At 43.6% G+C, this 23,051-nt stretch overlaps 1 protein-coding gene across 1 annotated transcript in view; it reads left to right on the top strand.

The window, feature by feature from the left end:
- Positions 1-23,051, top strand: part of gli3 (GLI family zinc finger 3) — a 125,262-nt gene that overhangs the window by 36,326 nt on the left and 65,885 nt on the right. The window contains exon 3 of the mRNA XM_015954757.3: positions 6,126-6,371. Within this exon, the coding sequence (XP_015810243.3) occupies positions 6,126-6,371 (246 nt within the window). The remainder of the gene's footprint in view (positions 1-6,125; positions 6,372-23,051) is intronic.

The following is a 23,051-nucleotide window of genomic DNA, read 5'->3' as shown; positions in this document are numbered from 1 at the left end:
GACGCTCACTAGTCATTGATAAATTGCTTAGCTGCAGGAAAATTAATGAATCCGGTCTGACTGGTTGAGGGTGGGGTGATGGTGGTGGTGGTGGTGGGGTTTAGAGGGGGTTGATGAGGTGGGAGGGAAGGGGGTGTGCGGGAGGGTAATCCTGTTCCAGCTAAATGGCTGATCCCTCTCATTCCTCAGATATCAAATGTCAAAAGTTAAATTAGCCTGCTAGCCTCAGATACGAGTTAACATGCTTTTAAACGGGGCGAGGGGCGGTGTTTCCTGCCTCCTCTGGGATGGTGGGCAGGTGCCTTTGAAGTGTCTAATTATCCAACTCCTACTAAGTGCAGGCAAACCATCCTAATAGGGGAATTTATGTCTCAATTCGGTGCAGGAAACACACTTAAACATTTGCAACTATGTTTATTTAATGAGAAATATGTATTTAACAAATGTTCAGATCTATTTAGAACTTTTAAAAGTTTAAATCACCCTCCAATGGCAGATGGGAAGATCAAATTGTATGAATCATGGGTTTGAAATTACTGTATTTTTTCTATTCCATCCAAACGGTTGGCGCGGCGCTGCTTTGCATTGGCTGGAAATCCATTTCTCTTGGCGAGGCGTTCCTAATCTGAGTGCTACAGGCTTGGTCCGATTCACTGTGGTGTCAGGAGCAGGATTCCAGTACCAAGGCCCAATGGAAAGCTGTCTCGCTCTGGTCTCATAGGCGTCATGCCCAGATTCACCCTACAAGACTCGCGGTCCCCACTCAGAAACAACTGTGCCCCAGCAAACAATCATTTCATATTGTTACAGTGGACGTTATGAATGTCTGACAGGTCACAGCTGATGATAGCTGGCTTGTGACCTTCAGTGGTGATGCTAATGCAGCTCATAAGCCAATCAGAGCACTGAATCGCATCTTTTGCTTTGAAGGCTTGATCAAATGCATCTCTTAGCGTTTGATTCATCAAAGAATGCAGGCCAAGATGCCCTTTGAGTGGAAAAAACCCTAAAAGCTGTAACTATCAGTGGTCAAAAATGCATCAGTGTGCATTTTAGAGTCAAGGCTTTCAGCCCTCTCACTGCCATGCTCATTGCTCCCTCACAATGTGGCCCTGATGAAATGGTCGTGGGGTTTCGGACTGCTCTATGGTGGGCCTGTCCCCCCTAATGGGTGAATAAGGGCCAGGCAGAGGCTTGGGAAAGACACAACCCCGCTGTGAGGCTGATTTGAGGTGAGCGCAGGGAAGAAGGAAGGAGTCAAGCAGGCTTTGATTTGCCCCTCCCCAGCCTCAGGGCCTGGGGCCTGGGACTGCAAGATGCTGAGCTCCGGGTGCGTCCCTGAAGACCCCCAGCGGCAATGAGAACAAGCTGGGACTGCAGGTTTTGGAGCTGGGGGTTGGTGTACCAAGAGCCAAATTGAGACATGGGAGTCATCAAATTTGCCTGGATGATTATTGAGGACGGTATTTGTGAACGCTAGCTGACAATAGATGGCTAACCAGTAAAGGGACCATCCAGACCTCTCTGTACAATTTTGCCAAACATCAATCACAAATGGCGTGTAAAAAAATGCCAACCTCTATGAATTCTCTCTGCAGAGGCAGAATCAAACACGACTGCAAAGTTTAGAGAAAATGAACTTTGTATTTGCTAGAGCTCCAAAAGACGTGATGACTGGGGGGACGCAAAGTACTCTGTGCTGTCACATTTAGGTGTAGTTTTCAAGAAGTTTTTAAGGAAAGGTACAGAAAGGCCCAGTAACCTCCACATGACTAAACCCAGTTAAGAGGAAGGCAGTAAAAGCTCCTTGTAGCACAGATCAGCCAAGGAGTTGATCAGAAAAATACCTCACACAATTGCGCTAATCCCCCGCGCTCTTGTTTTTGATTTGGTAGAGTCCCTCTTGTATCAGCCTGTGCTAATCGTGAATGATTTCCTCTGTCTTTAACGTCCGTGCCAGGGCCGGAGAATCAGGTACGTAAGCCTAAGCCGCTTGGAGAGGTGCTCTTATTAAACTCCAGCCAGCTGCTGGAATTTTTCTTCCCCCCTTCTCATTGTTAATTGGGGAGTCTTCAGTCTTTCCCTGGAGTTGATTTGCAAGAGAAAGAAAAAAAAGGAGCAAGAGATTATTGCACGGGAGGAGAGGGGCTTTGAAGGAGTGTTTTGTGATTTCACTGTATATCCCCTCTGCTGCTTCTACATGTGCTCCCCGGCCAAAACCTGTTTGTGCCACAGAGCTTTCAGAAGTTAGAGGGTGGAATACAAATTATGTCTTGGCTTTGGATGAGACTACAACACCTCCTCTGGTTTTCAGGGCTGCTGGGGAGAATTGTAGCATCCAATGAGCCTTTTGGCCAACTGGATGTTTAACTCGAGGACACCAATCCCAGTTCTTAACCTGCCTCTTGAACATTCTTTCAAAACAACATCACCGACAGTTTTCTTCACTTTTGATTTCTGAAAATTGGCTGGACCCCTTAACTTTAGCCCCTCTTATCCCAGAGCCCAACTCCACGGTTATTGGCCCCACTTCGTATCTCATTATCGCTTTCGACATTTCACTTTGCCATTGCATACACACTCTTTTATACTTTCATTTTAAGGAAGTTTCTCCAAAGAAATTTTATCCAGAATCATACAATAGAGACTGAAGACAAGAGGGGAGAAACCTGCGTTTTAGGTTTTAATGAGTGGCCTGCCCTGCTGGGGGTAAAAGAGGGATAGAAACCAAAGAGTGGGAGCAATAGAGGGTGCATTTGTAGAGGGGTTAAAGGGAACAGGCGAAAGAGTCGTAAGGGAGAAAGAATGCAGGAATGAAGTACCAGGTACCATTATAGTGGCGGAGAAAGCTCCTGAAATACTAGAGCTGGGGCGTGTGCTCTGATCAGGACGGCAGTGAGCACAATTACCTTCTTTTCAAATCCTTCAGTGACACTGCGGGAGGAAGGAGGACTTTGAAACTTGAAAGGCAAGAGCTCGCTTTCAACCTCAAACGCGAGCAGGAAAGGGCTCTGAAATTTGTTCAGTGCTCCCCATCCACCATTAGCTTGTTTCTTCCTCTCGCCTCCAGGCATTTAAGCGCTTTTTGAAAAGATGTTAAGAAATTCAATCACCATAGAGAGAGAGCGGGATAGTTCTTTTTTTCAGTTTTTTTTAAGGCATGCTTTCCTCTGGTCCACAGAGGACCGGCCTGCTGCTTTTGTGTTGTGGGCTGAATAGACCTGCAAACTGGAGGAGGACTGGATGCGGCAACCTTGGGAAAAGAAAGAGGGAAATAAAAGAGGAATCAAAAATGAAGGAAGGGAAAAGGGAAAGGATTGGTTGGGCAGATGGTCAGGAGTTGTAAAAATTAAGCATAACGGGCTTGAACTTTTCAGAGTTGCATGTTTTTACCTCAGCTCTGTCTTCATTAGCTCAGTTTTTGACAGAAGTTCAACACGGTACAAAAACGTTTCCACGAGTGGCGAAAAAGAAAAACCTGCTGGAGAAAAGCTCAATTGACCCTTGTGCTGCAGAGTGTTTGTTTAACCATTTAAGATCCTATGAACTGAAGTAATGAAGCCCCTGAAAGTGGTATATGGTAGTGTGATGACCCCCACCTCCTCCTTGGGGCTTGCCACGGCAGCTGGAGGGGGATGGTGGGACTTTGACAGTGCTGTGATTGAACCATTTGCCGCTTGACCTCTCTTAGCGGAGAGCCATGTCTGAGTAGCCGTGTGGGTCGAAAGGGACAAAAGTTGTGACCGGAGGAAATTAAAACAGCAAACAAACTGTGATGTGTGGATTATCTATTGAACTCCTGTAGTTTTTCCAAGCAGTTCAAGCCATTTTAATCTCAAAGCACTGTATGGATTCCATTCATTAAACATTTAGTATATTTTTAAAATTGGGGAAAAAAGCAAGCTCAGAAATCTGTAGCCTGTAGACTTTTCTGGACAGATTTATTTTGTGAGAGTGGAAGAGCAGCAGGCGTCTGTGCTACACACATGCTTTACCCTTTGCAGCCTGCTCTCTGCAGAGTTTACAGCCTCAACTTCCTCAAACCATGTCAGGAGATGAACCCAATTCCAAAATCCCTTCATGTTAATATTGCACATTGCAAGCGCAGACCTATTAATCCAGCTTTAACCGTATAAGTTGCATTATTCCCTTAATAAGATCACTGGCTGTGCAGTATAGGATTAAATACTTATATCATAACTGACACTGTCATTTCCTGCGGATGAGAGTGACTTGCCTCTCCGGCTGTCAGTTCCGCTTTAAGCATCCTTGAATCCACTGCCAGTGATGCGGCGGGGCACGGCTGGCCCAGACGCAGGTAATAGATGTGGGAGAGTGAGGGGAATAAAAGTGGGAACCCTCAAGCTGCTCCCCCTGCACTCTCACTGCGTCTTTCAGGCTCAATCTCTTCTTCTTTCTGATCGCTTCTGTTTTTCGGTGAAGTGGCAGCGCTATGGCGGCCCTTTTTAGTGCTTAAGGTGGTGCTCTTTAATCTGGCCCTCTGCTCTGTTTCTAATTGGTAGTTCAATGCTGTTGGATGGGGGGGGGGGGGGGGCACCTCACATCGTCAGGCTGCTAATACAACAGAACCTCTGGCGCCAGTGCAAAGGCATTTTGCCAGGTTTCAGTGAGGAGTATTAATTCAGGAAGGAACATTGGACTCATGACCAAGACTCCTAATGGTGAAGTCATAGAAAATAAAAATGAGGGCAGGTTGGAGCCGGTTTAGGGTAAAAATTATAGGATCAATTGGACATTTGTATATATTTATAAAGAGAACAAGTCTGTACTGTTCTGAACTTGTTGCACTTTGAATCAAAACTTTCAAGAGCAATTAATAGTACTTTTTCTAGAATGAGTCTTTATAATACAACAAAAAGTTAAATAATCCGTTCTCAGAGTTTTTTTGGTCTGAAATTAATACTTAAAATAATGAAATGTTATTTTTTTCATTAAAAAGTACATTTGTAGTTCTCGTTGTCGCAATGAACGACTCTTAAAATTTTTACTGGATAGGATGTCATGAGGAGCAAAATGCAACAAAAAAGAAAAAAATATTTAAAAATATATATCAAACATTTAATTGAATGAAACCTTTCAGAACAGGTAACATTATTTAACCTACGTTTCATAAAAAAACATTTAGTTAAAATTATATGAAAACATAAATTCAGATAAGTATTTCAAAATAAATTATTATTCCTAACCGTAAGCAAATATCTGACCAGTAAAAAACCACCTCAATCTGCCTCAACATATTTAGAAAAAATTCAGAAACTATGTCGAAACTGAAAAAATAAAAAATACATTTGACAAAACAAAAATAAAAGTAAAAAATGCCTTTTACGAGCTCACCTTTTCTGTAGTTCCTGTTTGGTGTTTTATTTAGGCTATGCTCTGATTTTGTTGTATTTTGTGAAATGTCATGTTCTCTGTTTTCTTTGTGGCCCTTGTGGGGGTTATAGCCCATACCATTGTGCTCTTTTTCCTGTCCTTGTTCCTTTTGTCCCTCATGTTGCCAAAACGATACCTAACAGAGGAGCAACTACAATGTAACCCACACAAACCTTAGAATAAACTATGATCTTATTTAAATTGACATGCTTTTCAATGAGTTTTAATCAAATTTGGAAGAAAAAAAAGATTCCTAAACTTTCCATGCTGCTTCCAGAGACAGTCTCGGTGCCATCAAACTGCTGGGAAGACTAGTAGGCTAGCTGACCTTTGTGCATGTCAGTTCATAGGTCGTGCCTGAGGTCAAAGGGTGAGATTTTTTGGTGGAGTTCAGAAACACCAATTCTTTTATTCCCCTTTAGATGGAAAAAGAAAGAAATTGTTTGACAAAAGAAAGAATAATGCTTAAGATGCAAACTCTGAAACAATTAGACAGGCTCCGGTGATTTTAGAGCAGGAACACCAATTCTCTGCTGTGTGAGATAAAAAATGTGGAGTTTTAGTTTCATGATGGTCATTTGCTGAACTTACACATCTGTGAAAAGCAAAACCCTGTCAGATTTACACTTATCATGATTTGTAGATGTCAGGTGTGGAGAGTTGATCTCCAGGCCACACTATATTCCAGAATCTGACTTCTTCCCTCTCTTTCTGTTTTCTTGCATGTGCAGAAGACGAGAGTTCAGGCACGCCGTACCACCGTGAGAGGCGCAATGCCATCACTTCCCAGACCCAGACGCCCAGCGCCCATGACAGGAGCATAAACGAGGAGCCCTCCACCTCCACAGAGGAGCGCCCATCCCTGCTCAAGAAGGAGCTCCACGGCTCCCTGCCCCACCTGACCGACCATGCCCTGCCCTACAGGGGAACACTGTTCGCCATGGACCCTCGTAACGGCTACCTAGACTCACACTATCGTAAGTGAACGGGCAACTAAAGTTAAAGCATTATTAATTCTTCTTTTCAAGTCACCTTGTATTTCCATGGCAATAATCTTCTTAGACTCAGGTAATATTTAGAGGTACAACTCACACTCATCTTACAAGTTAGCTGACTTTGATTTTCTTGTGGTTTAGCCCATTAGAGCCTTTATTGTCATCCGTTTTTTAATTCCGTGTGTTTTTGAGTTTCTCTGTCCTCTGTAGTTTCACACCTCCATTTTTCAGTCTCAAAATCAAGATTTGCTGTCAGATCAAATTACTAGCCAAACTTCATGGAGCAAACGGATTCCCCACTCACAAACTGACTTCTCTTCAACTCGATGTGTGCATTTATTGGTAGCCTCTGAAAAATTTATGTCTTACTTGTTTTGGATGGCTCTTTGAATCACCCCTGTTTAGAGAAACAGTTCACTTGTGACGTAACCTGAGCTGTCGGCTGGTCCTAGGATGCCAGGTCAAGACTGAAATAGATTATTTAAAATCGTTTCTAACTTGATAAGCCAAGCCCTTCTGCAATTATTTTTTTATCATCATGCTTATATGTCAAATCTGCATCTTTTTTGCAACACTTGTTAATCATACATAGATATTACACATCATTTGAAAGCTATGATTCTTGTGATTCCAATGATGTATTACAATCAAGGATTCAGCCAGTGTAGACATCGTAAACACCTTTTTCAACTTACTCAGAAATGAAAAAGAATTCCACGTCACTGTTCAAAGCCTCATATAATAAACCGTGTAGAGCCATCTCCTACAAGAATGGTCTTTTTACATCCAGGACATTTGGTCCACAACAAGTATTGCATTAACAATCCGAAATAATTTACATTCAAATTTCACTCAGACGCGTCTCTCATGTTAGCATCCAAACGTTAGCTTCAAACCTTTGATTGGCATCTTCCCAAAGCAACAGGCCTCTTTCATTAAAAAATACCTCCAATTTTCCACAAAGCTGAGCCGGCACCTGGGATCCTTTGGTCATTGTTTAAGTGGCGCAATCGTGTGCTATTCGCAAATGGTTATGCTCTGGTGGTAAAAAGGAGGCATGGTTCTCTGCGCTGTCACGGACTTCCCTTTAGCTAGAACCTGACTTCCTTTTTATTGCGATTGAAGCTGCACTCCTTAAGTTTTTTTAACAAGTGGCTCCTTAAGGTGTCCTCCAGAGTCCCTGTGAACTGTCTAGAAATCTGAGCTCCAGATCTAACAAAGAAAAGCTCCCACATCTCTGCATTGCTCCAGTTTGCCGTCTCAGTTGACTCAGTTTGAAAAAGCAAAACTTACTGTCCGTGTTTACTTTCATTTTCAATATTGTTGCCGGCATGTGATCATGACACCACTCTTTGTTGCGCCAAGGCATAATACGCATTCCCAAGTCTGGCATGGCCGTGCCGCCATGGCGCTTTCGTAAGACACACCATGGTGGCAGTGTTAGCTACGCTGATTTGCCAGCAGGGTATGTCTTCTAAAAGCAGCTGTAGGTGAAGGGTGGTCCAGAACGTCTCAGCGTCTCATGCATTTCGCCCATCACCAGCAGAGCATGCCTCAGCTCACAGAAGCTAACTGTTAGCATTAGCAACTCTACAACATGGTGGTAAATATTCAGGGTTGTGTTAATTGTGGAGATTAAACATCAACGTTGCAAAGCCGACGGAGACAGTGGAACAGTTGTGTTGCTGTTTGCAATTCATGATTATTAATGAGAAAGATTTCAAAATCTGCCATTTTCTTCCCCTAACTCCTCAGACTTACTTCTACTTCCTGCAACAGAAGTACCAGAGGGTTTTTCCTGCAGAAAATCACTCACAAGACATTAATTTCTACCAGAGTCCAAAGTAAATGTATTGGAAAAAGCAGGGCAGTGAATGTGGAGTTGTTTAAAGACAGCAGTTACTCACTTTGATCTTGGCTAACGGCTGTGAGAGCTATCTCCTCCAGGTAAGATATAAGTCGCTTCAACAATAACTCACTATCCCACCATTATCTAGAAACTGTAACTTAAATCTACGAAGTTGAGAAAGTTCACAGCTCAAGGACGTGTTTGTAGCACCTCGAATGCTGAGGCCAGCTTTGCTTCTGTACTGTAGGTGAGAGGCACGACTTTTAGATGCTTGATTAAGTCTGACAGATTAGCCCTTCTCTTAGACTCGCCTCTGCATGTGCACACACGCACACTTGTGAACACACGCACACATGCTTGTCTTGGTTGGTGCCTGGGAAGTTAGTATGGGGAATGGCCGGCGTAGCTTCTTAATTCCCTCATTAGGGGCCTGTCTGAACACAGTTCTCCACTTTCTCTCATCAACACACACTTCAAAGCCCAAAAGCAGCGCAGAGTCAAACCTCACCACCCCCTACTCTGCCTCCTTCTCTCTCTCTCTCTCTCTCTCTCTCTCTCTCTCTCTCTCTCTCTCTCTGGGACTCGGAAGCTGTGTGAGAGAAAGAGAAGACTATAGCGCAGATGAAGCTCTGGTGAGCGAGTTGAGGGTAGAGCTGTGGCTCTATTGAGGTGGTGGAGATGATTTGAGGTAAACAGTTGTTGGGTAAAAGCGAAGCTGTGTGTGCTTGTTGGAAGAAAGAACAGAGGAAAGATGCTTTCAGAGGCTGGTTTGGAGGTTAATTTAGCAGCCAGTGTAGTCAGGACCTTGCCTTGAGACGAGAATTTGATGTGATAGCTTGTTTATTTTGGGTATTTTGCTGTTGAATTAGAGTTGGACAGGAGCATTTGAAAGCACCGGCAGTAATGAAAACTCCAGCGGACCCCGGACTTGTACTGTAACTCTATTTATTTAGCCACTTCATTAGCCACAGCTCCCTTGTGCTTGGGTGCCTGAGCGTCACCAAGGTGCCTCTTTAAGGGAATGGTTACTTAAAACCAGGCCATGGTGCTGTGGACAGGAGCCTCGAGGCCAGGACATTACCGCGCATTACATCCTGACCTAACTCAGCAACACTGCCACTTCTCATTTTGTGTTGGTGTGTGGGGATGTGTGAAGGAGCTCTGGTGGTTCCAGACCACTGCAGCCACAGGGGGGGGAGAAAAGAGGAGGGGTGAAGGTCACCCCGAGGCTTGGGGTCATGCAGAAAAGTCAGTTGAAATGGAGAGTTCAAAAGCAGCATAAAACGTCAAAGGGGCCAAAAGCTTTAAGAGGATTTCTTTGTATACTGAGACTGAACGGCTTGGTGACAGGAGTCATATGAGACAGAACAGGGAAGTGCCACGTAGATTTGGTTTCTAGTTTTCTCTTTAGAAACACAAATTTCTAGTTTTTCTTTGATTTTACTCAGTCAACACAAGTTTGGGGTTGCAACTATTGCCAGTGTGAGTTTGGTTTGACTTGCACACTTTTTAAAAATGCTTGTAATTGTTTGCTAGCTGCAGAACAACTTTAAATAAATACCATAAATCCTTTAATACAGGCCCGGGCCTTTATTTACTCAAGCGCAACCTGGTTCAGGCCTTTATTGGAAGGAGGCCAGAATTAGAGGCAGACTTCAATTCGAATTTGACCAAAACAAACTACCAGTAGAATGAATAAAAACAATATTTTCTGTCTGTTTGAACCTAGAAAGCACTAGGTTTGTTTATTGAAAATGTACAGTTAACATTGTACGTGCATATGCATATAGAACATTTACAACAAACACGTTGTTTCAGGCTAAATCCCAGCATGGTAGCAAACATGCCGGTAGTGCATTGTAAACACTTGGTGATAATTAGGTTATTGATTCACAATAAAAGGCAACAGATGCCTTACCGCTCCAAATTTAACCGTTCGTGTCTCGTTTGGTTTGAAGTAAAAAAAATTAAAACAAATCCTCCAACAGTTTAATCCTCTTCCTCCGCAGTTCCACGTTACAACACTAAGCTAACTGCTAAAAACATTAGCACTCTACAAGCTATTTGCGGTGAGGACACGTGAAAACAGTATCAAACTGTTTACCTGCTGTTTTTGTAGCTGCTCTTCTAAGCTGTTCAATAAAACGCCATAAAAAACGTGGTGAAGTGATCACTGCAAACTGGAGCATTTTCCATTCCATTTCTGCTTATCTTGCAGCCGGAGATTATGATCCACCATTCCGTCTTTGCTCAGTAAGTTAAGTCCTTTGTGGCGCACTACTTTTGGGACACAAAAAAAAAACACGTTTGTTTTTGTCCCGATCGCACGGAATTTGGGCATTTTTACACCCAGTCAACAAAGTAAGTGAAGCCTGGGGCACACCAGAGACGGACGCGCCGCGTCACAACCACGATTTTGAGAAGTCAAGTGCTCACACAGCACGTGCCGCTGAGCGCGTCTTGGAAAGTTGCGTGATAGTCACAACATCACGCGGGACTTGAGAACAGAAAGTGGGAAATTACTCTAATGTTTATATGTGATCAGACTTGCCGTCGTGTTTTGTGACACTGTAATTCATTAAACAGTGGGTAAGTACGCTATTTATTAAAATATTTTAAGATCAATAGTACTTAATGTTGTCAAAACTGCAGCTGGTTTTGTGCCATAAAGCCGGCCTTTATTTACCCCGCTGACGGCGAGACCGGCTAATGTAATGGAATACATGCCGATAGTAGAGGATTTACGGTACATGAACTGGTATTGTTTTGGAGCCAGTGTCAAATCTCAAACCAATTCTGACCCCTACTTCACACTGGAGGCAACAGCGGAGCGTAACAGTTTACTCGTGACCATCGCTGCGTGCCAGTACACACTAGAGTATCTCAGCCATATGATGTACCTCTCGACTGCCAGGATTAAAGTCGTGAAAAACCCACCGCTGCACTTCTGGAACAATCCTGTGAGTAAATAAGCTGTTAGGTCACTTGTATTGGCTTATTCTACACAGATATGAAATCGCAATAAAATTCACAAAGTCTGGCTGGCGTCTGGCTGTGCCTTTCATTGATGCTTCTCTGTTACGTCTCAGATCTTTTCCTGTGCTCAGGAAGACTTATGATCTGAGATGAGCTGTGTAAAACACCTACCAGCCCCAGGTGTTGAGGACACGAGGAGTCCCGTGGCAGTCCCATTCTGTCTGATTGAACCCAGTACTGGAGCTCAGTCCCAATGGGCTTCAGCGGTCTGAGGGTCAGCAGAACAAAAGGGGGGTCTCCTTAAACCTCGGCTCTCCCCACCTCTTTCAGCAGCTTTGAACCAGAGGCCTCTAGCATCTGTCACCACTCCTGCTCCACAAGGTGTAAAAAGCTGTTGGCTTCTTTGCTTTCTGCTTCCGTACACACTCAAGCACGCACACACAGCCCTTACTCCACCAGCCACTCTCTATGAGGGCTTTGTCACCTCCTAAATTCATCCCAGGTGTGTGTGCGCATGTGTGTGATTGAGAGTGGGCAGTAAGCCTTTGTGCTGTGCTTGCACAGAGCGCCACGCCAGGCAGCACGCAGCCAGGTAAATCCGATTACTCTTAGCACTGGTGTGTGTCAGTGCTTAATGTTCCTAAATGTGATGGCACCTGCAGCCTCCCCACACCTGGCCACTGGGTCGTTAACGTAGAGGCGAAGCTCTGGGAGGTGTGGGAGTTGAGAAACGAGAAGAGAGCAAAGGGGGTTTATCCTCAGGGGTCTGCACTCTGGGTAAATCTTCTATTCACCCAGACTTGCAATCTCCTACTCCTCTTATGTCCTTGGCCCAAGACTGTGTTTACTCTGGTTTTTACACCCACTTCACCACAGCAAAGAGGAGGCACCAAGGAAACATTACTCCTATTGTTAGCACTAGCTAATCGTGGCAATGCCTGAGTCTTAGCTGCTTTTCTTGGGCAAACACTGGATAAGAGTCCATATCCTTCTTACCACAACGCTAATACATACAGCTTTGCTGCGGGATAAGAAGAAAAGGATTGAGATTAGGATTAATGAGAGTGAAGTCTTTTTAAAATCTTAATTGTTTGGAAGCATGAATGGGACACGCAGCACTAACATCTGTTTACATTGTTTTCCGATTAGCCGACCAGTGGTCACGCAGCAACAGTCGGCCCACTTGCTGGCGGAGCATCGCTGTTTCCTCCAAGGAGATCCTCTTCTTTAAAGTGTTTTCCTTTCTTCCTCTCTTTGCTAGGCTAAGCAAATCCATGGTGGCACTAAAGACTTCTTATTTCTCGTGGCAACATTTTAACTCTACTAAAAGCACCAGAGAATGTTTAACAGAACAATGGCAAGTAGATGAAAGTAGAGAGAAAGTTCTTCTGGAACTGTATAGACCTTATCGCTGATACAGTCGGTCACTGATTGGGGTAGACTGGGCACATTAAGTGTGTTCAAACTGTGATGACTTGCTGCCTATCAGCTCAGTTTAGCTCCTTAACAGATGTAGCCCCATATCTTGCTTCCAGGGCTCAATAATCCCCATACCAAAGCCTCGCTGTCCTTGACTGATCTCAGTAACTAAGCTGGAGGCAGTGAAAGTAACCCTTATCTACGAGTATGTCCAAAGAGGGGGTGTTACACGGATCGTACAGGTCATGTGTTCTGGGAAAAATTGCTGGGAATTCTCGGGTGTGGTGTGAATCCTGTTCTCAGGGTTTCCAAGTGTGGTGGGGAGCGTTCGGAGTCCGATGGTGAACTCTAAACTGCTGTGCTGAGCTGATCTCGGGTCTGCTCGGCCGTGGGTGTATCAGCCTCTGTATCATAATGCTGCTGACCACTGAACTGAGTGAGTGAGCTGTCACCAAACTCAACGTGATCCACTCAAATATAACTCCAGACTCCACAGTTATTCACAGCTCTTTGTAGCTCAGATCAAACTGACCACTTACGAGCTTTGTATGTGTCAGAACGGCGGAAATCTCTGTATGTTTAAAAAAAAGTTTCAAGGCTCTTGTGAATTTGCATTCTGCGAACAAACTTCCCGGTCTCTTGTTAGTTTAAATGTAACAAGTCTCTGGGAAGCAGGTTCAAACACCCTCCCCCAAAGAACTGTTGAGGAGCCCGGGGTGTGAGGACACGTGCCTGTTTCAAGGGTAAGTGTTTGTCTTTGTGATTGTTTCAATATTGGGTTTTTGAGCGTGGTGGCTCGGTGCAGTCCCCCAGCGGTGCGCCGGCACAGAGAAGCCTGAGGCACACTGCAGGCAACGGAGAGGGATCCCTTCCATCCACCTCCTTTCATCAAGAAAGAACAACACAGGCCTCTGCTCTGCTGTGGCCCCTTGGTCCAGCGCACCAGGGATAATCAGATGATCCCCTTTTATACAGCTTATTAGAGGCATCTTATGCTCTAAGATAGGCAATATTCTCACATGCTTGTGCTTTGTAGTGCTTGACGATTTAAGAGGGTTAAGCAGAGTTTGAAGTGCATCGGGAATGCACTTTCATACCATCTTAGGGTCATGTGCTGCTCTTACCACGGGGCTCGCAAGTGTGAACTTAATATACAGAAGAACGACAGTCCTCGTTAACAATGACAAGATTAAATGTGAAGGGGCTGAGAAGATTTAAGACGAATTTCCAGAAGGCAGTTCCACATGTCTTTGTGTGACTGCCCCAACATCTGCCAGTGTGAATGCTTAATCAGTCAAGTTGCAGAGATGTAAGAACAATGGTACTTTATTGATGTTATAGCCTGAAATGAAGATTTGTCCACCATAAAGAGAATAAAGTACAGCTAACTCTGCTTGCAAAGATAACATTACAAGAATAAATGCCCACTGGGGCTTTCTGCAAAAGTTTACCTTCTAGTCTCCAGTAGGATAATCACCTCTCTGTGTTTGTTTCTCGTGTATCCGAAGCTCATCACTCCTCTCTGTATTTGCATTCCCACAGTGATGCAGATAAGCACCCTTATTTCTGCAGCCAACATCTCGTATCTGACTCCTTTCTCTGGAGGGTCACAAGTGCTTATTGTTCAACACCGACAAGAGGCTGATGAACAGTTTAATTAAAATGTTTCTACCAGCCTGGTGAAATGTAAGATATCCCCAGAGAAAAGTGAAAGGGACTCACGGCTGTGGGGAGGCAGAGGAGTGAGGGGAAGTAACAGGAGGAGGGGGGGTAACAAAGCAGAAAATGAAGAGAGACATAAAAGAATGGAAGCTCAAGGAGGTCAGGGCCATCACAGGCTTTAGTGTTGCCTTCAAAGATGCCTGGGACAGGTGGCAGCTCTAGACAATCTCGCACCACAGAGCAGCATCCTCTCAGGAGGAGATAAGGGATTCCTCCATCCAAGCTCACTCCGCTCCCGCCTCTCCCTTTCTAACACGCTCTCCTTCCACCCTCCCACCTTTTCCTCCTCCCATCTCGGGGTTCTCCTGGGCTGCTTTGATGTGTGTGAGCAGGGAAGCTGCACGACTGCGTGAGCGCTGCTGGGCCACTGGGCTGACTGGCCATTGGGACACGACTTGAGTACGGCTCAATCGGCAAGACTCTCCGGTGCTCGGCACTTTCAGGTCTCATTAAAGCCCTCCGGAAGGGTTAATCCTCTTTAAGGTTTACACGGGCCCCAGTTTGTCTCTGCCCAGACGGAGGGAACCCCTGGGCGCCACCTGCGTGACGAAGACTCAAATCGCCGTGACACAAGTTCTCTGCATTCACGCTCCTGTTCTTATCCTGTCCCTCTCCCTCTCCTCTTGCCGTTGCCCTTCTCCTGCTCATTCAGCTTCCTCTTGCCTCTCATTCCCTTGATAGTGCCTAGGCCTCGTTATACGTCTTTCAGGATTATTTGGTTAGAATCTGTTGACAAGGGTGCAGTAAATGGATTACAACTTAGTCCTTGTTTTGGGGATGCTGTGAGGAGGGAAAGGCAAAAAGATCAGGAGGATGTGCTTTAAATAGAGAGCTGGATTAACTTAAAGAAGCGAGAGGACAAGGCGAGTTAGGAAGAGGGTGAAAGAGAGGGTGAGGTGACACCGACCGAAGTACCGCAGAGACGACAAAAGGAGGAGAATCAGAGAGTTCCAGATGTTGTGGTATTTATTAGAGGTAATTGGTTCAAGGAGCGTCAAACCATATCTGACCCTGCAGAGCCCAGGAGCCATTTTTCTTCCTGCTGTGACACTGGTCTCTTTTCTCTGTGACATATGGCTTTATTAGCCACACCAAATAATGGCCGTGTATTTTCTGAGCAGACTTTTTCTAAAGTCCTTGAGGTCTTGACGGAAAAAAGAGGAATCGTTTTTTTCATGTATGAAACAAAATGTATAGGACGAGTAAAGAAAACAACACTCCAAAGAAATGTCTAAGCTGCTGTTGCCACTGCCGTGTCAGAGTCACCATAGGACCCTTCGGTGGCTCTCGACGGTCATCATATCAATTTTAATTTTTCTACCGCGTTTTGGTTGGAGTTATGACCCTTAACTTCTGGTTTAGGAAAGACTATTTTGAGCTTAAATGTAACTTAAGTCATTGGAAGCATGATTGTTCCATCTTTGAGGAAATTTGAGAAAAAACATGGGTCCTACAGTGGGGAGAGTCACAAAGGTACAGATATCTACATTTAGATGTGTGGTTTTTATATGCTGTACAAAAGAGAGGGAGTGAGAAGAGTTGATCAGGATTTGAATTTTTAAGTATAAAAGTAAGTATTTTTTGAACATTTTGTTGTAATAACTCTTAAAGTGACAATGTGTTGTTTTTACCATTAATCACTGGAAATATCAATCAAAATGTTGTTGAAAATTAATTAAAAGACGCCCTGTTGTTGAAAAATAATTTACAGCTTCATAACATATAACCATAAAAATCTATTCTAAAATACATGGGAGCTGGTCTAAGTCTCTGGGCGATGCCATGTTTCCTTCTACGGAAGCCCATGAGGACAAACCACATTTACTGATTTGTAACTAATGGTTACAAAACTGTCACCATTCATAAACATTGTTGTTTGACACATTTACCTCTTCACTTGTTGACAGTGATGAAAGGGAGTCTGATGTGCTCGTTATTTAGCTGGAGGTTGCACTCCCAGGGTTTTTTGACTGTAATGGCCATCCGTTGGTGACGTCTTATTTGAACACAAAAATAATGCTTGCTTGCAATGATTTAGGTATCTACTGCCCCCTATTGCCAGGGAAAATACACACTGTTACTTTAAAATCATGAACCTTAAAGCAACATTGTGTGTTTTTTTCTGCCAATAGGGGGCAGTAGATACCTAAGTCGTTACATGCAAATTGTATTTTTGTGTTAGAGTACGACTTTGCCAACCGATGTCCATGAGGGTCAAAAAGCCCAGGGGAGTGCAAACTTAAGCAAAATAAAAAGCACTCCAGACTCCCTTCCATCACTGGCCACGAGTGAAGAGGTAAATGTGTAAAACAACAATGTTTATTAATGATGCAAGTTTTGTAACCATTTGTTTCAAATCAATAAATGAGTTTGGTCCTCATGAGCTCCCGTAGAAGGAAACATGGCATCTAACATGGAGACTTAAGCCCACTCTCATGTCATTTAGACCTGATTGTTATGGTTATATGTTACAAAGCTGCCATTTGTTTTTCAACAACTGGGTGTCATTGAATACATTTTCAACAACATTTTGGCTGATTTTTACAGAAATTAACAGTAAAAACTACACATTGTCACTTTAAATGTTGATTGAAAAGGGTATCAAAAAGTCAGGTATGTCATGTCAATTCAAACTTTCTGAGCCATATTTAAACTGTAAATTATGTTTTTGCTGCAAAGTTTGGGGGCAAGGTTTTCTTCATTGTTTGCCAATCTTGGGAATTTATCATATTCTGTCTTTTTGAAGATATCATTGCAATAATCTGGTGTCAAAATAGGAATTCTATGAACTTTATGCATTTGTTAAGTTTTTTTTTACCAAATGCCACTTTTTTTGGACCGTCATCATTAAGAGCGTTATATCACTCCCTTTATTCGATTTCAGTGTCCTGCTTTAAAGGCTTCTCTAGTATCGAATGTCTGACTGACCTTGAACGCACCACAGAGGAGACTTTTGAACTATACCCAACTCTTGATAACATTACCAAGAACTTGTACATAATTTAAGCCAAAAAAAGCATTATAAAAAGTTGGATGTGATGGATTACCTCCTTTAATCAAGACTAGAAAATCTCCAGAGGAACACTGGCAAACCTAAAATGTCATTTTATAAACAAAACTATCTGCTGTGGTCAGTGGTCTGCATGCATAATTCAAAATGAGACTTATTTTGAGTTAATGTGCTTTGTCTAAATAAGTAACAACCACACATCTTTGTTCATCTCAAAAAGAAGATGCGATATGGGATTTTACAGGATTTTCTGTCATGACTGCTTAATGCATTTGTACCAAAAATCATTATAGAGCAGACTCACAGACTGTTTTCTGCAATCCCAGTTTGCCGAATAAAGTTATCAAAGAAGATCAAAACCTGGAGATGACTGTTTTCCACCAGAATAACTCACACAAGGGTAGTGGAAGCAAAAGAACTGTGATGCTGTCCTCCTGCGTCGACTCGAGGTTTAAATCAACTCCCTCCTGTCGAGGAGTGATCACAGTTTGAAGAAAAGGAGATAGACAGATGTAAGAGATAAGGATACGAGGTAGTGGAGTGCTTCAGCTACTAAACTGCTGCGCCTTTCCCCAGCTGGGTGGGGAAGAGGAGGCTGGAGAGGAGCGTTTGAGAGGGGAGGTGAGGGCCAACGCATAGCTCTTTGTTCTGCTCCCCAGCTTATCCCAATCTGGAGGAAATTCTGCAAATGCAGGAGATAGATCGGTGCTCCACAGAGGCCCTCTGAAATAACCTTCACTCCCCGATCCATATGGGAGACAGTTGTAGAGAGGAGAAAAATTAGGGCATGGATGGGAACTGGATGGTTCTGGGAGCCCCTGGAAGAATAGTTTGCATGCTTACTTCCACTTCATCTAGAAATCCTTGTACGGGTGTGCAGTTAGCCGGGATGAACTTGGTGGTAAATGTTTTGCAGATGCCGGATTGCTAATAAAACATCTTCCGTAAAACTTTAAGAATTTGTTTAAATTTTTGATCGGTGAGGCAGAGAACAGCTCAACGTTCTCAAAGGAAAAGGGAAAAAATTGTGTAGATAATCAGCCTGAGCAGCAAGAGTATGCATCAACTCGTAGAAACCACAAAGCGAAAGTTTGGGCCTCTTGTTCAGTCGAGACCTACAAATTGCTTGTGACAGCGAGTAGCCAAGGAATGCATATTTGAGCAAAAATCCTGTTATGGTTCCTCTTTTTGCCGCTCGTTTTCTTGTCTCTGTTGCACCACGTTAATTACTTTTGCCCACAGAGGCTGTTTGTGTTTAAGGGTGTGAGACACTCGGAAAGCAAAGGGCCGTGAAGAGCACAGCGGAAGAGAGGAAAAAGTTATTGATTTACGAGGAGGAAGGGCAGAGTGTGATCTGCCAGTCTGGTGCGTATGATGAACGGCAGACAGACTGGCAAGCTAACACTTCGCAGTCCTCTGCTGTTTAACCTCTCGGCTGATTTTCCTTCGTCTTGCAGAAAAAAAGCCGGTTTTTATCTGTGTTGCTTTGCGGTACAGTAGAGAAAGCTCTGCACAGCATGAACATTAGGCTAATTTATACAGTGGTAATTAGGCCATTAGACCTGAAACAATCTGGGACCTGTAATTAGGCAAAGCGCCCCGAAAGTCAACAGCAACTCCCATTGAGCTTAGCTAAACAGTCTCCTAAAGTGTTATTTACATGTCCAAACAGCTTGAGGTCTCAGTGTAAGCAAACGTGCAGAGAGGCGGGGTGCGAAGGCATTGATCAGAGGAGGGATTTTGGCATCACGAGAGAGGCGGCTTCCAGTCTACTTTTACTGATCTTCAGCCTCATCTTCCTCCAGCCTGATAGTGATCAGAGTTTCAGTGTTGCATTTGTGGAGGAAATGAGTGGAATCAAAACTCGTGCAGTTTTAGTTACATGCTACGTTCTCACAGTCATGATTCTTGGCAGATGTGACACATTTTCATTTAAAAACATCTGTAGCTGTAAAATTTTGATGTAATCAGTTTTTTTTTTGTTTGTTGAAGCAAACAAAAACAACTTTTAAAGCAACACTGAAATGGCAAATGGCCTGTATTTGATAGAGCGCCTTTTAAGGTTTTACAACCCCCCAAGGCACTTTATAATGCAGTCATTCACCCACGGACACACACATTCACACGCTGGTGGTGATGCCATGAGGCACACTGACAGAGGCAAGGCACCACTGGTTCTTCTGACCACTACCTGCAGGCAAGGAGGGTGAAGTGTCGTGCCAAAGGGAACTAAACGATTGTGGCAAACAGGGCTCAAAGCTGCAACCATCCGGTTACGGGGTGGTCACTTAACTGTCTGCCACTGGTGCAAGTTTTTTACCCTTTAAACTATTGCTTTCAAACAGGTTCCAGTGGTTCTTGAGCCAGAAACTTGAGCAACTTCTCATTGGACCACACTCTGTAGCCCCCTGCCTATATCAGGCTGCAGCAGGGTTGTTTTTGACATTTGTAATTCCACTTTCAACCAGTAGAAAGAGAAGTGGAAAACCTCTCCCCCTTCTTACTTCACCATACTTCCCGTCAGAAAAATGCACCCAAAGGAGGTGTCATCTGGCGGGCCGAGAGAGTAAACAACTTTTGTGGAATTTAGAAAATTTGGATAGTTTTAAGAAGGCAGAAATACATTTTGTGCATAATAATATATTTTTGCTCATTAAAAATCGTGGCTGTGCTCGGATTAGCCATCAGCTCATGAGCCAAGAAGGACTTAACAGATGTAGCCAATATTATATATATATATATATATATATATATATATATATATATATATATATATATATATATATATATATATATATATATATATATATATATATATATATATTTATATATATATATATTATTTAAACCTTTTACACAATACTTCAAAATGACGTAGAGGTACACAATAAGGTCTGTGGAACCTCCTTCTTAGATTGTCTGTTTTAGTTTATTTAATTGACTCAAAAGGAAACAAAAACAGCTTCAGGGAAAACGTTCAGACTTAGCGAACATTACCAGAATAATCACACCAGATGTGGCTAATACTAACTGACATGTATTTATTTTTGTTTTATTTTTAAATAACGGCTACATTCACTTGCCCAGACCTGCAAAATCATTCAAATGAAAAATCTGAGTCTGGAAAAGAACATATAATTTAAAAAGGTGGGGTGCTACTTCTCTAAATATCAGGATTAGGGAAAAGGAAAAGTTCCTGATGTTCATTGCAATAAAGTACAACCTTTTAGGCACACGAGGAGTCAGACTCTTTTACGTTTTTAGACGTGCAAACAGCAGGTATCTGTCGTTTAGACGTTCCGCAAACTGTTGCAGTGCCGCAGCGAAGAGCGCAGGCCTCGCAGCAGACGAGCATGCCTAAGCGGTGAGATCATGAGCCGCGGAGAGAGGTGGCATAATGAAATCTGGCAGTCACGGCTCTGGAGCAGCCTTCATATGTTCCACATTAGCAATTCACAAACCTCTGGAGCAGGCCCCGGCAACCCTTTTCTCACTCCGCCTTTGTCACTTATGACAATCTGTCACTGGCTCTTTGTGCTCTTGCAGCAGAGCATCGACGAGAAGTGCTCTGTTTATAGTCAAGAGTTTCATCCTCGGTCGCGGGTGACGCTCTGTTAGAGCAGAGTCAGTGAACTGGAGGAGAGAAGGAAGCTCAGGTTTAGTCATCGAGACGATTAACTTACAGTGCTGACTTGACAACAAAAAGGGGAGAAAATGAATTGTTTGTATTATCAAAACCTACACCTGAATTGCAAGTGACAACTAAAAGGTATACTTCACCGCCGAGAGAATGCCGCGTTTTAGGTTTCATTTCCCTCCCTTTGTTTCAGGCGTCTAATAAAGGACGAGGCAATTACCGTCCTCCGTTTAATGAAGCTGGCTTTTGGTCCCAAACATGGAGAGCCGGTGTTGAATCAGAATTAATGAGTTTAGTCAAAGTTTGCTTCTAATTGCCCTTTCATTAAGACCCGTCTGTCGTCACTTCCTTATGGCTTCTATCCCTCCCCATAAAAGACCAAGAAAGAAAGGACATTGTCAAACTAAAAATTTTGTTCTGATGCAACTAAAATAGTTTAGAAGAATTTGGAATTGCTGCAAGAATTTGTTCCAAGAGAAAACCAAAGTTTACCCTCTGGAAACGCTTCAGTCGTTGTGGTGTGTGGCCAGAGGCAAAAGCCGCAGTGTGCCTTTTGGCTTCCCGTTTGCCTTCCAGCTGCATTCCGTATCAGAGGACGTGAATGCCCCTGAACATCCAGAAGAGCAGGGGCAATTTAGTCTAGGAGTAAACAGTAAGGAGTCCCTGCAGGAAACACTGGAGATGGATTGCAGGATGGAGCCTCTCTCCCACTTTCCTCTCTCTCTCTGTTCTTTGTGACTGTATACATTCCCTCTAGTGACACCAGGCTGTTTGCCTTGCTAATGGAGAGCTGCGCTGGTGTAAAAGAGGTGGCAGGCTGTATTTAGATAGGGCTACGGTAAAGTAAACTTGTGAGATTGATTTAAATAAACCTCAGCGGAATGGTCCGCCGTGCGGCAGAGCCATTTGGAGAAGTGAGGGAGGAAAAAAAACGAGTGCAGTTCATGAGCTGGGCTGCGCTGAGTGAGTACCTCCAGAGACATAAACAAAAAGGGTCTGGGTAATTCCGCGAGGAGTGGTGGATGTGGGAAAGAAGGTTTGCAAAAGGTGAATGGGTGGAGTCTTTAAAGTTATCCCAGCTTTAATTCTTTGCAGTCATCCCTAATCACAGGGAAAGACAGAGGCTAGTACAAAGTTCGTGCTATGTGGGCAGGGATGCGTTAGATTAGAGAACATGAATTTTTTACCAGCACTGAGCTGGTATACAACACATGGTGTAAAACCTGAAAGGTTCATTTCCGAGTCTGACAGCCGAGGGCCGAATGCCCAGGAGTGGAGCTGTGAAGAGTAAACAGATCAGATTCTGCCCTCGTCTGCTACAAGCTCATCCCAGCATCCCCTCATCCCTCCCTCCCTCCCTCCCTCCCTCCACAGCTCTGGAATCAGCCAACGTTTGCCGAGCCAAAAAAACATCAGGAGAAAACTATCAAACAGACAGAGTTGGAGTGGTCAGATACTTGCCAGAGCTGTATGGAGTAGGGTTTTTTTATCTCTGTTACTGTGAGCATGGGATTAAAACCCCTGCTTGGTTCCTAAAAGTTTGTCTGAGTTTATTTTTCGCTTGTGAGTAGCTACACATGATAATTCCGGGCATAAATGAGCAATGCAGATTTTTAAGACAATATTTCCGTGGATTGGAGATGAGATGGGGAAATATTTTTGAGAAAATATGCACAAACCAACCCGCATACGAAAAAAGAACTGACTAGATTCAGTTCCAGTTCCATCCAAAAGAAAAGAAATGAGGCAAAAAGCATCCATGGGAGAGATTGAAGTTATCAGCGTAGGGTTGGGCATCGAGAATCGAACATCGATTGTTCCAACTGTTCATTTTTCTCAGAATCACTCAAAAGTTTTTTATTTCGATTCCTAGTTTTGATTCCTAGTGCGCCGACGGAAAAGGAATCCGCGGCCAATCTCCGTGAAAAATAAACGTGATCTGCAAATTGTGATCAAGGTTTTTCAGAGCTGATCACACCAGCTGTCTGTGCAGCACTGAGCCCCCCTCCCCCCCAACCCGCATGCAGCGGCCAGATATAAACCAAACGC

The sequence above is a fragment of the Nothobranchius furzeri genome, chromosome 7, assembly GCF_043380555.1.
Source record: "Nothobranchius furzeri strain GRZ-AD chromosome 7, NfurGRZ-RIMD1, whole genome shotgun sequence".
Taxonomy (NCBI): domain Eukaryota; kingdom Metazoa; phylum Chordata; class Actinopteri; order Cyprinodontiformes; family Nothobranchiidae; genus Nothobranchius; species Nothobranchius furzeri.
Note: the sequence above shows the minus strand (reverse complement) of the source record. Positions and strands in the feature narration are given on the sequence as shown.